This window comes from Rattus rattus, chromosome 8, assembly GCF_011064425.1.
Source record: "Rattus rattus isolate New Zealand chromosome 8, Rrattus_CSIRO_v1, whole genome shotgun sequence".
In the NCBI taxonomy this organism is placed as follows: Eukaryota; Metazoa; Chordata; class Mammalia; order Rodentia; family Muridae; genus Rattus; species Rattus rattus.
In genome coordinates, this window is record NC_046161.1 from 82,725,464 (window position 1) to 82,741,717 (window position 16,254).

Below are 16,254 nucleotides of genomic sequence, written 5' to 3' on the forward strand. Positions count from 1 at the left end.
CTAAGAGGAAAACTCACAGCTCTGACTGCCTCCAAAATGAAGCTGGACAGAGCATACACTAGCAGCATGACTACACACCTAAAAGTTCTAGAACAAAAAGAAGCAAATACACCCAAGAGGAGGAGACAGCAGCAAATAATCAAACATGGGGCTGAAAACAACCAACTGCAAACAAAAAGAACTATACAAAATTCAACAAAACTAGGAGCTGGTTCTTTGAGAAAATCAACAAGATAGATAACCCCTTAGCCAGACTAACCAGAGGGCACAGACAGGGTATCCGAATTAACAAAATCAGAAATGAAAAGGGAGACATAACAACAGAAACTGAGGAAATTCAAAAAATTCATCAGGTCGTACTATGAAAGCCTATACTCGAAAAAACTGGAAAATCTGGATGAAATGGACAATTGTCTGGACAGATACCAGATACCAAAGTTAAATCAGGATCTGATAAGCCATCTAAACAGTCCCATAATTCCTAAAGATATAAAAAGTAGTCATTAAAAAGTCTCAAAAAAAAAAAAAAAAAAAAAAAAAAAAAGAGCCCAGAACCAGATGGCTTTAGTGCAGAATTCTATAAGACCTTCATAAAAGACCTAATACCAATACTGTCCAAACTATTCTACAAAATAGAAACAAAAGGAACACTACCCAATTCCTTCTATAAAACCACAATTACACTTATACCTAACCCACGCAGAGACCCAACAGAGAAAGCAAAATTCAGACTAATTTCCCTTTTGAATATCAATGCAAAAATAGTCCATAAAATTCTTGCAAACCGAATCCAAGAAACATCAAAACAATCATCCATCATCATGAAGTAGGCTTCATCCCAGCTATTCGGGGATGGTTGGATATATGGAAATCCATCAGTGTAATCCACTATATTAAACAAACTCAAAGAAAAATAAACACATGATCATCTCAATAGATGCTGAGAGAGCATTTGACCAAATTCGACACCCCTTCATATTAAATGTCTTGGAAAGATCAGGAATTCAAGGCCCATACCTATACATAGTAAAAGCAATATACTGCAAACCAGTAGCCAAAATCAAACTAAATGGAGAGAAACTTGAAGCAATCCCAAAAATCAAGAAGTAAACAAGGCTGGCCACTCTTTCCTACCTATTTAATATAGTACTTGAAGTCCTAGGCAGAGCAATCAGACAACAAATGGAGGTCAAAGGGATACAAATTGGAAAGGAAAAAGTCAAAATATCACTATTTGTGGATGATATGATAGAGTACTTAAGTGACCCCGAAAATTCTACCAGAGAAACCTAAAACTGATAAACAATTTCAGCGAAGTGGATGGATATAAAATTAACTAAAATAAATCAGTAACCTTCCTCTACTCAAAGGATAAACAGGCTAAGAAAGAAATTAGAAAAACAACTCTGTTCCCAATAGACAAAATAATATAAAATACCTTGGTGTGACTCTAATCAAGAAAGTGAAAGATCTGTATGACAAGAACTACAAGTCTCTGAAGAAAAAAAATTGAAGACTATCTCAGAAAAAGAAAAGATCTCCCATGTTCAGGGATTTGCAGGATTAATATTGAAAAAATGGCTGTCTTGCCAAAAGTAATCTACAGATTCAATGCAATCCCCATCAAAATTACAACTCGATTGTTCAAAGAATTAGAAAGATCAGTTTGCAAATTCAACCAGTCTCTGGAACTTCTAGTGGGGTAGGTTCTTACCTACTGCTCTGAGTGTAGCAGATCCTCTGATATGCCTCAGGATATAGCCTCTTCCAAGGGGCAGACTAGCTAGCAGTCTGTCCCAGCAGCATATTTCTGATATTTGATGGTATGGCTCTAGCACATAACTGACCATGGCAGATTCAGAAGTGCATTTTCTTACTACTGTATAAATACAATATATATTCAGATCTAGAAAGCAAAACTTGTAAAAATTACTTTCTGAATAATAACACATTAGAATTATTAAATACCCTCATATTTTAAGAAGAATATCTACCCCCAAAAGAAAAGGGTAAATTGGAGACAAAGAAGGTGACTTCCAAAAAAATAAATTCCCATTATCTCCCTTACCCAATTAAATTCCCATTGCTTCCCTTGAAACTGCAATTATAAAACCAAGATTTTGCTTCTGAGATTATGCTCTTCATATCAGGCCATCTCAGTGGCTCTAAGTGGCCTCCAAAAATACATCAAGCCCCTTATGATGCCCTCCTGGTGGTAGCAGCATCTGGAGAATATTTTCTGTATGCTCTAAAAGCACAACCAAAGAAGCCGGTTTCTTATTACTACTTCTAGATCATAAGTGGTGATTGTGTTGTTTCTTATTCCTGAAAGCTCCAGAGCTTTGAAAAGTTTCATTAAGAATAATTCACACCCAGGGTCAACTAGATAACCTTGGTTAAACTCAGTTGGTCACAAAACAAAACAAAATGGCATGATCTTGGAAAGGTGACTTGTAGGACGTACAGAAAGGTGGGGTTAATGGGCGTTTAAGAGAGGGGGGAAAAGTGGGTATAAGAGTAATCAGGATGTATTGCATCATGTATAAAATTATTCTTATTATACATGTATAAAATCATTAAAGATTAAACTTAATAAAAATCCTAACTTCAGAATATTTAATGTGAAAGTTATAGTAAACTATCTCATATCTAAATATCTCCATTATGCTAAAACCTATATTCCATCTTGGCTGCCCCATATGAAGATCTGCAGCCCCCTCAAGCTGAATTCCCCAGCATGAAGGCTCCTTTCAATGCATGGCAGCTCTCCCATCCTCTCCTTCCTCTGTCTCCTTGCCCGGGAATCCAAAAGTCTCGCCTCTGTCTCCCTGCCCAATTATTAGCCACATGCAACTTTATTTACCAATCTAAACCAACTAAGGGCAAGGATCCTCAACCTCCCTTGTGCAGATATGTGGATTCCCATGCAATTTGAGGGGCCAAATCCACAACACATATTTGCTAGATATGTCTGTGGGATGGGAAGGTTCAGCCCGTACTTGCACTTTGGTTGGTCTCTGGGAACTCTCAGTGGTTCAGATCAGGGGCATCCCTAACCCCTTCATGTCCCTCAATTCCTTCCCCAACTCTTCCACAAGACTCCCTGAGCTTCATCTAATGTTTGCCTGTGGGTCTCTCCATTTGGCTACTGGGTGGAGCTCTCAGAAGACAAAACTCTTTGTAACAGAGAAACTATTCCCTTCTTTGAAAACTGGAAGATTCCATATACTAATGATTTTTTTTTACATCGTACCACTTTTATTATAGCACCAACAAATCCTTATATGTATATCAATCTACATAAAGATGCATATTGTGTGATACACCTAAACACACACACACACACACACACACACACACACACACACACACACACACACACAATGTAGGATTATAACTGGCGCCAGTTGTAGGGTTATTGGGGTCCCCTGTGTATGCTCTGCCACAGGGCTCAGGCCGCTTAGGGAGGCAGGAAGTTGACTGTACTTACCAGACACCTCCACCCACCCCCGGTGGGCTGTAGGAAGCCACAGGACACCACTCCAAGGGTGGGGAAGCACAGTTTGAGTGCAAGACACAGCCAGAGCTGGCTGGGGGTGGGGGTGGGGGTCCCTGGGCCTGCAAGGAGGCGGGCGGGCAGTCTGGTTCTCAGGCTCTTGGGCATCCAGGCACTGCTGGGATGCTACGGATGAGCTGAGAACAGAGTGGCAGACTTCAGGGTTGGATCTAGCCTGGGACCGAGGTAAAAGAGGGGACGCTCCAGCTTGTCCCCCTAGAGAGAGTTCTTGGATTGACTGTGGTAGACTAGAGGCCACTGGGAGCGCAGGAGATTAGACAGCAGCTCTGTAGACCAAGGCCTTCTGTGGCTCCCCATGGCGGATACTGGAGAAAAGACACAGTTCGTGGTTTTAAGGCCTTTATTGTCATGGTGGAAAGTAGATGAGTAAAACCACACCCTACTTCTCAGAGTGAGCCTGAGATTAAATACGTTTTGCAGGGAGGATTGTCTGGCAAGGGAAATTCATTAGTCAAGCCTCAGGCCTTTATCATTATAATGGAGATCTGTCTCGAGCCTACAGGACCCTGGTCACATCCTCCACCTGTGGAGAGATTTGTGGGCGTTGCCCTTAGGAGGGCTGCCCGCTAGTGACCTCCTGGTTTCCTGGGAGTCAGGCTAAACACCTCCATCCCTTTCAGGGTCACCAGGGTTTCAAACCTCCTCAACAGGGAACCACCACGGTGCCTTTCATGGTCCCACACATATACAGGAATTATCAAGTACAATTGCAAAATTACTCATATTACAAAAACATTAATTTAATTTTTTTATAGAATACCCTGCCCGTGGCTTCCAGTCTCAGAATGGGCAAAATCTACAGAGACTTGTATTTCAATAAGTAGCACTTGTGCCCACATGTCTGCCCAGCCAGTCCTTGGGAGGTCTCACCACTCTAGCTCAAGTGATTAGCAGCCAGATCCTCCCTTTTGTGATAAGAGACCCTGTGCTCACCAGTTTACAACTTCCAAGCTTGGCTGTGCTCCCTTATAGCACTCGGTAGGCATTTTCCATTATTCCTTCTCGAATAAAAATGGAAAACTTTCACAGCACAACAAAATTTGCAGTGGGGTGAAAAATCTGTCGTTCATGTGGAGCGGTTCCCAGAATATTGCCACTTAAGAAGAGAATGTGATTCTGTAACTTCGTGTTAGGTTAAGGTAAACCGTAGCTCCTGTGAACATAGTATGTATGAGACAACTGGGGGAAAATAGGAGAGAGATGGCAAAGACTGTGAAGCACTGTCGTTAACCAGCACATATTCCTCCGTGGGAAGGTTAAAAAACAGACAAACAAAAACCGAACCAAAACAAAACAAAAATTTCACAGAGTAAATATATTTGATCACTAAGTACTGTGATGAAGGAGGGTAATATTCTTGTTCAGGATGTTTCATTTCTCTGATACACCTATATATTATTGTCCACAAGGAAATGTGTTTTATATAAAGCATTTTCAGAAATGATTAGTTGTCACTAGAAGGAAACTTAGATAGCATCATTTTGACACACACACACATACACATACAAACATTCAGTCAAAAGGTCACCCACGGTGACACTGCAGATACTCAGAGGTATTAATGTCTTTTGTTTATTGACTGTGCTATATGGAGTGTCTAGCTTTGGTCTCACACAATGGCGCCTTATTCAAAGGCATTCATCTCCAGTGCATGACAGTCATTCATAAATCTATGGAAGGAGAAAGGGATGACTCATCAACAAAGGAATGATGGAGCTGCTTGGGGATCCCATGGGGGTTGGCGAGACCTCCAGAGCCAGGGTCTAGCCTGTTTAGTTTGGACCGTCTTTTTAAAACTACATGCTACATTTCTCCAATGTTGTTACTAAGAATTTAGCATTTGGATTTAGCATTGCATCTAAGAAAAATGATACTGTCAGATGTGACTAAAATATAATACATAAAGTGCTAATAAAATAAACAGAATTTCAGTAGCTATTAAAACATCTTTAGAAAGACCTATGTCATGTTAGACTCAGCCTTTACCTTTGTCTTTATTCGGGATGCTTTCCACCCAGAAGATTCCACCCATTTCCAGCATTCATAAACCTTTCATTGACAAACACAAGTGGTTCCTTGCCAAGCCTTTCCTCCCCCTCCATGTTTTAACTAGGCATCCCCCTATAGCATCCATAACACATGCTATAGAAATGATGCTATGTCTCTATGGGGTAGATGTCATGTAATATGTCTTACATTGTGTTGCTGTTGCCTAGCAACATTTTTCTTGCTTCCTTTTAATAACTGTTCCCAGTAAGGACACCAGTGGAAGCTCCTACTCATGATATAGCTGGTATAGCTGGATCCCTGATCTTTCCTGGCTACCAGGGACACCTCCAACACCCCGAACTATTCCCAGTAACACCGAAACAGAGAAGGGAGGCTATCAGCCTGTGTCAGTCAGCACAAGACCCATAGAGTAGGGCTGTCACAGGTCCTCTGCAGTCTGAGTTTTTATCTGTTTTATATTTTTAATTACTTTGCTTTAAGTTAAATATTTTATACAATATATTTTGATCATCTCTTTCTCCATTTTGAACTCTTCCCAGATGGGAGGCGTTCATCTCCCACCTCCCACCTCTTGCCTCCCTACCCACAAATCTATACCCCCCCATCTCTCTCTCAACAAAAAAGACTCCACTAAAACAGAGAAAAAAACACATATACTGAAAGAAAACAAAATGAAGCAAAAAAAATGAAAAGCAAAGAAACAAAAATCAAAACTGAGTTTGTTTTATGCCAGCCAATTATTCCTGGGCATCGGCCCTGCCCTGGAGAGTGGTTGATAAACCTGGTCATCCTCCATTTTTTCATTGCCAGAAGTTTTCAATTGCTAATAGCTTTATTTTTAACAATGCTATTTAAAAGTTATATTATTTTAACCAATTGAAGAAATACCCATACAAAACACATTAAAATTCTACATCAAATAATTTAAGAATTCCAAAGTAAATTCAGTTACAAAAATTTATTGCATACATTTACCTCAAAAGTGTATGTTAGTGATTAGGGAATAGAGTATTAAATGCAACTTTACTTTAACAAATAATTTAGCATGAAAATAGAGTCTATAATGAAATATTCAGTGTCTGTCCACATTTATTTTTAAATTTGGAAACTATCCTAATATCTGCCTATTAGTCTTGTTACAAACTCCTTGTATATCTTTAATAATGTCTGAATATTTCAATGTGGAATCAAAGGGAAATATGTTTGTATTCGCAATTTAAAATATTCTACTAATCGTTGTTTATGACTATTTTATAATATTTAAATACTATTAAATTAGTGAAGTCAACAGAGGTAAACAAAAACACAGGAAGCATATGGCTTCTCTAGTTTCCTTTACCTGTATTCATGTTTGATGTATGAAATATATCGTTAAAAATATATTTTACAATTTTCATGACATTTTAAAATTTTTAAATGCTTTGTCTTAAAATGTCTAGAACCCTAACAGTGAGAGCACTCACATCCTTCCGTTGTAATTCAGAGTCTAACAAGAAGAGCAAATAATCTCAGACAATATTACATACTCAACACTCAGTAGGGAAAACAGGATTTCTAATTGTTGACAGTTTTCATCCCAGTTAATACCTATGGGACACGATTCTTCTGAGAGGTCATTATTATTTTTGTTTTGAACGTGACTGCGATTAGCTCTAACATAGAGAAGTGCAGCATCAACTGACATTTACAGAAGAATGAACGACTGAGGCGAGAGTTCAACTATCAAGATCAGAGACTCAGAGAGCCTTGAAGCTATCTCCTCACATTATCAAATACAATTTTCTATCCAGTGAAAATGAGAATAAAACCTTTCAACACTGAACTTGCTGCAAAAAAAAAGGAGGGTAAGTATGAACTCCCATCCTTGTCCTTTAAAACCTTAAGGCCTTCTGCTGCAGTATCTCTCCTGGTGCACACAAATGTGCATGGCTTTCGTTCCATAGCCACGCTCGCTCTAGAGACCACACTCTCTGGTAAAAAGTCCCCTTCCTCCATGTGCTCAGCAGCACAGACTCATGCCAGACATGTTATTGTTCAGCCATTTTTAACTCTACCAGTGTAAACTTGGTGTCACATTCTTTTTTTTAAATTAATTTTTATTAGATATTTTTTACTTACATTTCAATTGTTATTCCCTTTCCCCGTTTCCCATCCATAAGCTTCCTATCCCATCCTCTACCACCACCCCAGTCTTCTATAAGGGTGTTCCCCCTCCCCAACCACCACTCTTCCCGCCCTGACATTCCCCTACACTGGGGGGTCCAGCCTTAGCAGGACCAAGGGTTTCTCCTCCTATTGGTGTCCAACAAGGCCATCCTCTGCTACACATGCACCTGGAGTCATGGGTCTATCCATGTGTACTCTCTGGATAGTGGTTTAGTCCCTGGGAGCTCTGGTTGGTTGTTTTTGTTGTTCTTATGATGTTGTAAGCCCCTTCAGCTCCTTCAAAACTTTTTCTAACTCCTTCAATGAGGACCCCTTCTCAGTTCAGCGGTTTGCTGGCGTCCCATTCTTAAGGATTTGTTTTAACACTGTGTTAAGTTTCTGTGAACAATTTTATTGACCACATTTTTGACGCATGCTATATCCAAGGCAATATGCCAATCACTATTCACAACTACAATGGGAGCAACAGAAAAGCTGCTGACTAACTCAGCAGGACATCCCAGAGAAAGACAGCACATTCCAATGTAAACAGCGTGGGTATCAATTAAGCTCATACTGTGACCCAGAAACTGTGTGCTAATTAATTTAATTTTTGACATGTCAGGTATTTGAATGTCTACTTTCTGGATGGATGGAAGAATCTAAGAACATAGATTCCTGTGGTCATAGAGCCAATAGGATTTAGAGAAGAGATTTGAACTTAGACTGTATAATCTAATGATATTAGCATTATCAAGTCACAAAATACTAGAGTTGGAAAAGATCTTAAAGTCGACTTCATATACAGACCACTACATCCTTGACCATTATCTGAAAAAGAACATTGTTACATAGAAAATATTGTGCAGTTAAGAAATTTATGGAAGATGCTCTTTTTGTTTCAGAAGCAACATACCTCTCTCCCTTACTTCAGGCCATTAATTTTACATTGAGCCTTTGAAGGCAGATTCAGTGAGACCAATACTTTTTAATCTAGGCAAACAAACTGCATATTTAAATACACATGTCATGTGATATGTGGATTTTTTATTATATTGACAAATTACTCTCTATCATTTTAGATATTCCTTGACTAACAATAGTCATTGATTTCTTTTCTGAAATTATCTGGTTTCCATGTTCTTTCAAAGTATCCCATTCTGGTTTGAAAATAGTAGTACAGATGTTGTTGAATGTTAAGACTATGGTTTTTTCCTGTGACCTAGAATCTACATGTTTACTTTTCAAATGTAAAGTAAATGTGTGCATTGGTCATTTTGAAAAGTTACATCATATCATTAACTTTAGTGAATTGAAAAACATCTAACTTTACTGTGTAAGTGCTCTGGTAATCCACAAGCCACCATCAATAACATGTTAGAGGGTGTACCTAAACACCATGATCACAGAATCTGACCAGTGAAAAGTTCATCTTATGTTGTCTTCCAAAACTATTCTCATATGAGGAGTAGTCTGAGCTCTACCAATTCAACAATGAAATCTAGTTAGCAGGGGTCATTTTGGTCCATTGAGTCTTCACCAAGGAGGCAAAGATGATGCAGAAAAGTATACTCATCTCTCTGTTTTAAACTTAGAAGCTTCAGACAATGTAATGAGGAGATAATGGAGTCTGGAAACCGTTCGATAGTAATCGAATTTATTTTGGCTGGATTCTCAACCAAACCAGAGCTGCGGCTGCCCCTGTTCCTCCTCTTCCTTGGAATGTACGTGGTCACAGTGCTGGGGAATTTGGGCATGATCATCCTAATTTTGCTCAGCTCCCACCTGCACACCCCCATGTACTTTTTCCTCAGCAGTCTGTCCTTCATTGACCTCTGCCACTCTACTGTCATTACCCCTAAAATGCTGGTAAACTTTGTGTCAGAGCAGAATATCATCTCCTACCCTGAATGCATGACCCAGCTCTACTGCTTCCTTGTTTTTGCAATTGCAGAGTGTCACACGTTGGCTGTAATGGCATATGACCGCTACGTTGCCATCTGTAACCCTTTACTCTACAATGTTGTCATGTCTCATCATCTCTGCCTCTGGCTCACAGCGGGAGTTTACACTTTGGGTGTCATTGGATCATCCGTTCACACAGGCTTTATGTTAAAATTGCTTTTCTGCAAGACCAATAAGATTAACCACTATTTTTGTGATCTTTTTCCTCTCTTGGAGCTATCATGCTCCAGTATATACGTCAATGAACTCTTGGTTCTCTTCTTGAGTGCATTAAATATCCTGACACCTGCATTCGCCATCCTTACGTCCTATATCTTCATCATTGCCAGCATTGTCCGCATTCGTTCCACAGAAGGCAGGTCCAAAGCCTTCAGCACCTGCAGTTCCCACATCTCCGCTGTTGCCATCTTCTATGGTTCTGCTGCATACATGTACTTACAGCCATCATCGGTGAGTTCAATGGACCAAGGGAAAGTGTCATCTGTATTTTATACTACTGTTGTCCCCATGCTGAACCCATTGATCTACAGCCTGAGAAATAAGGATGTCAAAACTGCTGTAAAGAAAATTCTTAACAGATGAACATGGCAGACTCATGAATGGAGTTGTTGTCATATTAGAAACATGTATGTGTTTTGCCTGTATATGATGTGTGTTAGTCCTACTTTGCTTACCTACACTCTGGTAACCCTAAGCTCTTACAGTGTCATTATAGTCAGAATCATCCACATTCAGCTCACTGAGTTAAATCTAAGCCCTCAGCAAATGCTTCACCCATATGATGGTGGTTATGATCTCTATTTTGGAGCATCCATGTACCTAAGACTGACATAAGTCAGTTTCAGTCACCAAGGGAATGTGTTGTCTGTATTTTATTCTATTTTTGTGTTCAACTGAATTACCTGACCTATAGTAAGTATTAAAAAGAATTGTATCAGTGTTGCCTAAAAGGGATACTGTTAACAAAAATTATTAAAGAAAAGATGATCTTGAAAACCTGTCAATGATTATTATATTGTTTGAGTACTCTACCGCATGTTGATGCATATATCAACCTCATCCCTCATTTCCATTATCTTGTCTTCCTATGAACGTTCATGTCATTTGCTATGTGGAACTTTGAGTTATTGGTATCATTGATGAATATATTAGAATAAATACTAAAATTACAAAGGACAGGTAATCCCAAATCCATTCGTGTTGCCTGTCTTTTTTCTACCAACTGATATAAATTCAAGCGAACTCTCAATCACAATGAAAATTCCATTATCCAAGTGTAAACACTAAGCTCCTTTATTATATGCAGTCAAAGATAACACAGATCAGGGTGAATAATAGCTTTAATTTCTAGGTTGAAAGCTGTATCTTACTGTGGCAACTTAATCAGAACTTAAAATATGAGCTAGAGATCTAATTACATGCTGTGATTGTGTCAGTCAGCTTGCCCCATTTGTTTTGCAATGATCTAGCTTCTATCTGTTATCTAGCTGCACCGAATGTTAATTGATGCATGCTGTCTCTGGCCAGCCACATGGTTCCATGTATGCCTCTAGGATGTAAACTGCTTCCTGCCATTTTAAGTCCAGTATTAATTCCTCTTCTAGAAATTTGAATATTATCTTTTAAGATGAATGTCTAAAAACTCTGTAAAATATATTATCTTAGTTAGGGTTTTATTGCTGTGAACAGAGATCATGACCAATGCAAATTTTATAAAGGACAATATTTAATTGTGGCTGGCTTACAGGTTCAGAGGTTCAATCCATTATGACCAAGGCAGGAGCATGGCAGCATCCAGGCAGGTGTGGTGCAGGAGGAGTTGAGTTCTACATCTTCACTCGAAGGAAGCCAGGAACAGCCTGCATATCCTCAGGCAGCTAGGAGGAGGGTCTCCAAGCCCACCCCATAGTAACACACTTCCTACAACAAGTGCCACTCCCTGCACCAAGCATATGCAAACCATCACATGTATGTATAGTTAAACTCTATAATGTTTAACTTTGAAAAATTCCTCAAGGATTTTTTTCAAGATAATGAGCACCATCTTACTGATTATGTACAAAAACATTAAAACCTTAAGCCTGCATACTTCTGTGACAATTTCTAATAAAACGGTAACAAGTTCTTTTTTTCTTTTTAATCATTTTATTTATTTACATTTCAAATATTGTCTCCCCTCCCAGAGTTTTCACCTCATCCCACCTCCCCTTTGCCTCTGAAAGATGCTCCCCTCCAACCTCCTTCACTCACACTCCCAACATCCCCCTTCCCTGGGGCATCAAGTCTCTATAGGATTAGGTGCATCCTTTTCCACTGAGGTCAGACAAGGCAGCCTCTGCTACTTATGTGCCAGGGCCGTTGACCAGCCCATGTATGTTCTTTGGTTGATGGCTTAGTCTCTGGGAGCTCTCAGAGCTCCAGGTTAATTGATACTGTTGTTCTTCCTATGGGGTTGCCCTCTTCTTCAGCTCCTTCAATCCTTGCCCAAATTTTTCCATAGGACCCCTCACTTCAGTCCAATAGTTGGCTTTTATAGTAAGATCTGATGATTTTTTTAATTACCTCAGTTTCTGTTGTTATGTCCCCTTTTTCATTTCTGATTTTGTTAAATAGAATTCCCTTTAATTAGTTTGGTTAAGGATTTATCTATCTTGTTGATTTTCTCAAACAAACAGCTCTTAATTTTGTTGATTCTTTGTATCATTCTCTTTGTTTGTAATTGGTTTCTTTCAGCCCTGAGTTTGGTTATTTCCTGTTCTCTACTCCTCCTGGGTGTGTTTGCTCTTTTGTGTTCTAGAGCTTTCAGGTGTGCTGTTAAGTTTCTGGTGTAGGATCTCCCCAATTTCTCTATGAAGTCACTCAGTACGATTAATTTTCCTTAGCACTGCTTTTATTGTGTCCCATAAGTTTGGATATGCTGTGCCTTCATTTTCATTAAATTCTAGAAAGTCTTTAATATCTTTATTTCTTGCTTGACCAGTTATCATTGAGTAGAGAATTGTTCAGTTTCCATGAGTACGTAGCCTTTCTATTGCTTTTGTTTTGATTGAAGATCAGCCTTAGTCCATGGTGATCAGATAGAATGCATGGGATAATTTCAATCTTTTTGTATTTGTTGAGGCCTGTTTTATGACCAATTATATGGTCAGTTTTGGAGACGGTGTCATGAGGTGCTGAGAAGGTATATTCTTTTGTTTTAGGGTGGAATGTTATGTAGATATCTGTTAAATCCATTTGGTTCATAACTTCTGTTAGTTTCACTCTGTCTCTGTTTAGTTTCTGTTTCCATGAGTTGTGCGTGATGAGAGTGGGGTGTTGAAGTCTTCTACTATTATTATGGGAAGTTTGATGTGTGCTTTGAGCTTTAGTAACATTTCTTTTCCAAATGTGGGTACCCTTGCATTTGGGGTGTAGATATTAGATTTGAGAGGTCATCTTGGTGGATTTTTTTCTTTGAGTATGAAAGTGTCCTTCCCCATCTCTTTTGATAAATTTTGGTTGAAAGTCTAATTTATTAGGTATTAGAATATGGCTACTCCAGGTTATTTCTTGGGACCACTTTCTTGGTATCGTCTATGCCTGAGATTCTCTCTCCCATCTCACTTGTGTTCCTGGTTAAACCATTTCTTTAGTTTTCTGTTGTGATGAACCTTAATTAGGTTAAATTGGGACTCAGTATACATGTCTCCTACCAACTTGACATCATACATGTATATACTGTCCAATGTTTAAATAAAGTTAAATATATCTACAGCTTCAAATATTCATCATTATTTATGGTAAAAAATAGTTTTAAATATTCTCTTCTAGATAAGAACATTATTGAACAACAAAATCTTTTCTCCTATCTAACTGTAACTCAGTATCCATTCAATAACCTCTTCCCACCTAACCACATACTTTTGCCTCTGGTAAACCCCATTTTAACTTCAGTTCCTATGAAGTCAAATGAATGATGTCCTATGGTGTTTAGTTTTCACAACAAAAAATAAAATGTCTTCTTACAAAAATATACAAGAATTTTCACAACAGTTTCCTTCACAATGATGTAAAAAGGTAAAATAAGTAAGTAAATAAGTAAGTAAGTAAATAAGTAAGTAAGTAAGTAAATAATAGGGGTTGATAAAATAAAAATGATGTCATATTTCTGCCATAAAAATGTTACCAGGATATGAAAGGCTGTTTACTGACCTCTATGTACAGGCCTTAACATACATACTTTTATATGCATGCATGAACACACACACACACACACACACACACCCTAAATAAATAATTAAAAATTTTAAATGTGTATCCCAGATTGGCCTTGACTCATGATCTTCCTGCCTCTGTCTCCTTCAGCAAATCCTACTGTTGTGTACCACCACAAGAGCCTGCTATAGCTGTCTCCTGAGAGGCTCTGTCAGAGCCTGACAAATACAGAGGAGGATGCTCACAGCCAACCATTGGACTGAGAACAGGTTTCCCAGTGGAGGACTTAGAGAAAGGACTGGGTAGCTGAAGGGGTTTGCAACCCCATAGGAAGAGCAACAATACCAAACAACCAGACCCCCCAGAGCTCCCAGGGAATAAACCACCAACCAAGGAGTACACATGGAGTGACCCAGGCTCTAGCCGAATATGTAGCAGAGGATGGCTTTGTTCCGCATCCATGGGAAGAGAGGCCCTTGGTCCTGTTAAGGCTTGATGACCCCAGTGTAGAAGGAATGCCAAGGCGGAAAGGCAAGAGGGAGTCTGCAAGTGGGTGGGGGAGCACCCTCATAGAAGCAGGGGAAGGGGGGATGGGATAGGGGGTTCTGTAAGAGAATAACATTTGAAATGTAAAAAAAGAAAATATCCATTAAAAAATGTACCTTCACCCTAAAAAGAAAATTTAAATGTAATTAAGTACCAGGCATGGTACATTAGAGCTGGAACTCCAGCAGAGTTGCACAAAATCATGTAAATAAATGTCACAGAAATCAGGGTGAGCTTGGCAGGTAGAGGTAGGCAGATCTCTTAAGAGTTCAAAGCCAGCCTGGTCTAAAAGTGAGTTACAGGACAGTCAGGAATATTACACAAAGAAACTGTGTCTCAGAGAGAGAGAGAGAGAGAGAGAGAGAGAGAGAGAGAGAGAGAGAGAGAGAGAGAACATAATGGCTTACACAGATGAAAGTAAAAGAATGTTCATGTGAAGTAAAACTGATCTAATGTCAATCAATGAGACTGAGGTTGGATCTCAGAGGTAAAACAATTTCTTAATATGTGGAAGGACCTGAACTCATTTCCCAGCATGAAAAAATAAATCAGATTGCTGGAGAAGGAACAGACATGGACCTGGGAATAAACTTTTATTGTAACATATATTTTTTAGTGTGACTATCAATCTGCACATATTTTCTTCACCAAAAAGTTATACCTTTTGTTGCATGCAACATTTAATTTACATAACTTTTCCTAAATTATGAAGGATCATGTTTAATGTGCGTTGCTCTCAAAATGAAAAATCTAGAATGTTCAAAATGGCTGTAATCTCCTTTTACTGGCCTTGGTTCCACATAAAACATTCTTTTTATTATTAGAAAATTGATTATTTTTCATTTTATTTCATTTTTCTAACCTAGCCACTTATACTTATGCCTCACAGTCTCTCTACAGGACAATGATGAATCATGCAGACAGAATTAAACACGTTCCTGTAGCAAAGTGGTTTATTTAATCAGTGCATTGACCTTCTAGTTACAGACCTGTCTCCCATAGAGCCCGGCCGGGTCAACTAATGGATATCATCTTCTAGTGTCCGAATGATGCTGTCATTTAAAAAAAAGAATGGCATCGTGCTGCAAATCAGCTTAATAGGCTGAGCTGCTGTCAAGTCTGTTCCCAACAGAACAAGCCTGTCTGTGTGAAGACAGAATGAGAATTCTATAGCTGGAGAGTGGGAGCAGAGCCTAGCCTGTCACGAACAGGGTCTTGAACTCATGCTCGCTGCCTTTGTAGTAGTCTCCCAGACCTCTCTTGAAAAAGGGTTGACCTAGCTATGGGATAGTATCACTCAAAAATTACTCTGTTAGAGCTAGGAAAACAAAGGCTGCACTGTCTGCAAATCTTTCAAATCCAGGTCCTAGGTACTTTTGTTTCTGCTTTTTCACTAACATGACTCAAAAGGAAGCTGGGCACACTGAGGAGAGAACACAGGTGAGTCTTCCTACAGCTTTGAAAACTCTCATTTTATATTCTGCTTCCTAGTATGCATGCAATTTTCTGTGTAAAATTACTGTGCTCTCATCCTTGCTACTTTTTTGGTTCCCTTCTTTCTGCCGTTGTTCTTTTCTTTAAGACAGGATCTCGCTGTTTAGGGTACAGTGGTTTGAACTCAGGACAATAGGATTTCCGCCTCTGAATACTGTGATTACAGCTCTAACCTACCATGCTTACTAGCCAAAAAATACATTAAAAGAAACTGTTATTTGTTTGTTTGTTTGTTTGTTTGTTTATTGATGTGCATGTATGCTTACATGAGTGTACATGCTTATGTATCCATGTGTGGGGAGGTAAGTGTGGGGGTGGGGGTG

At 39.0% G+C, this 16,254-nt stretch overlaps 1 protein-coding gene across 1 annotated transcript; it reads left to right on the plus strand.

Moving 5' to 3' along the window:
• The first annotated feature begins 9,355 nt into the window (after window positions 1-9,355).
• On the plus strand, window positions 9,356-10,279 carry LOC116906954. Its single transcript, XM_032909875.1, has one exon. The coding sequence runs from the start codon at window positions 9,356-9,358 to the stop codon at window positions 10,277-10,279; it is 924 nt and encodes a 307-aa protein (XP_032765766.1).
• The last annotated feature ends 5,975 nt before the right edge of the window (window positions 10,280-16,254 follow it).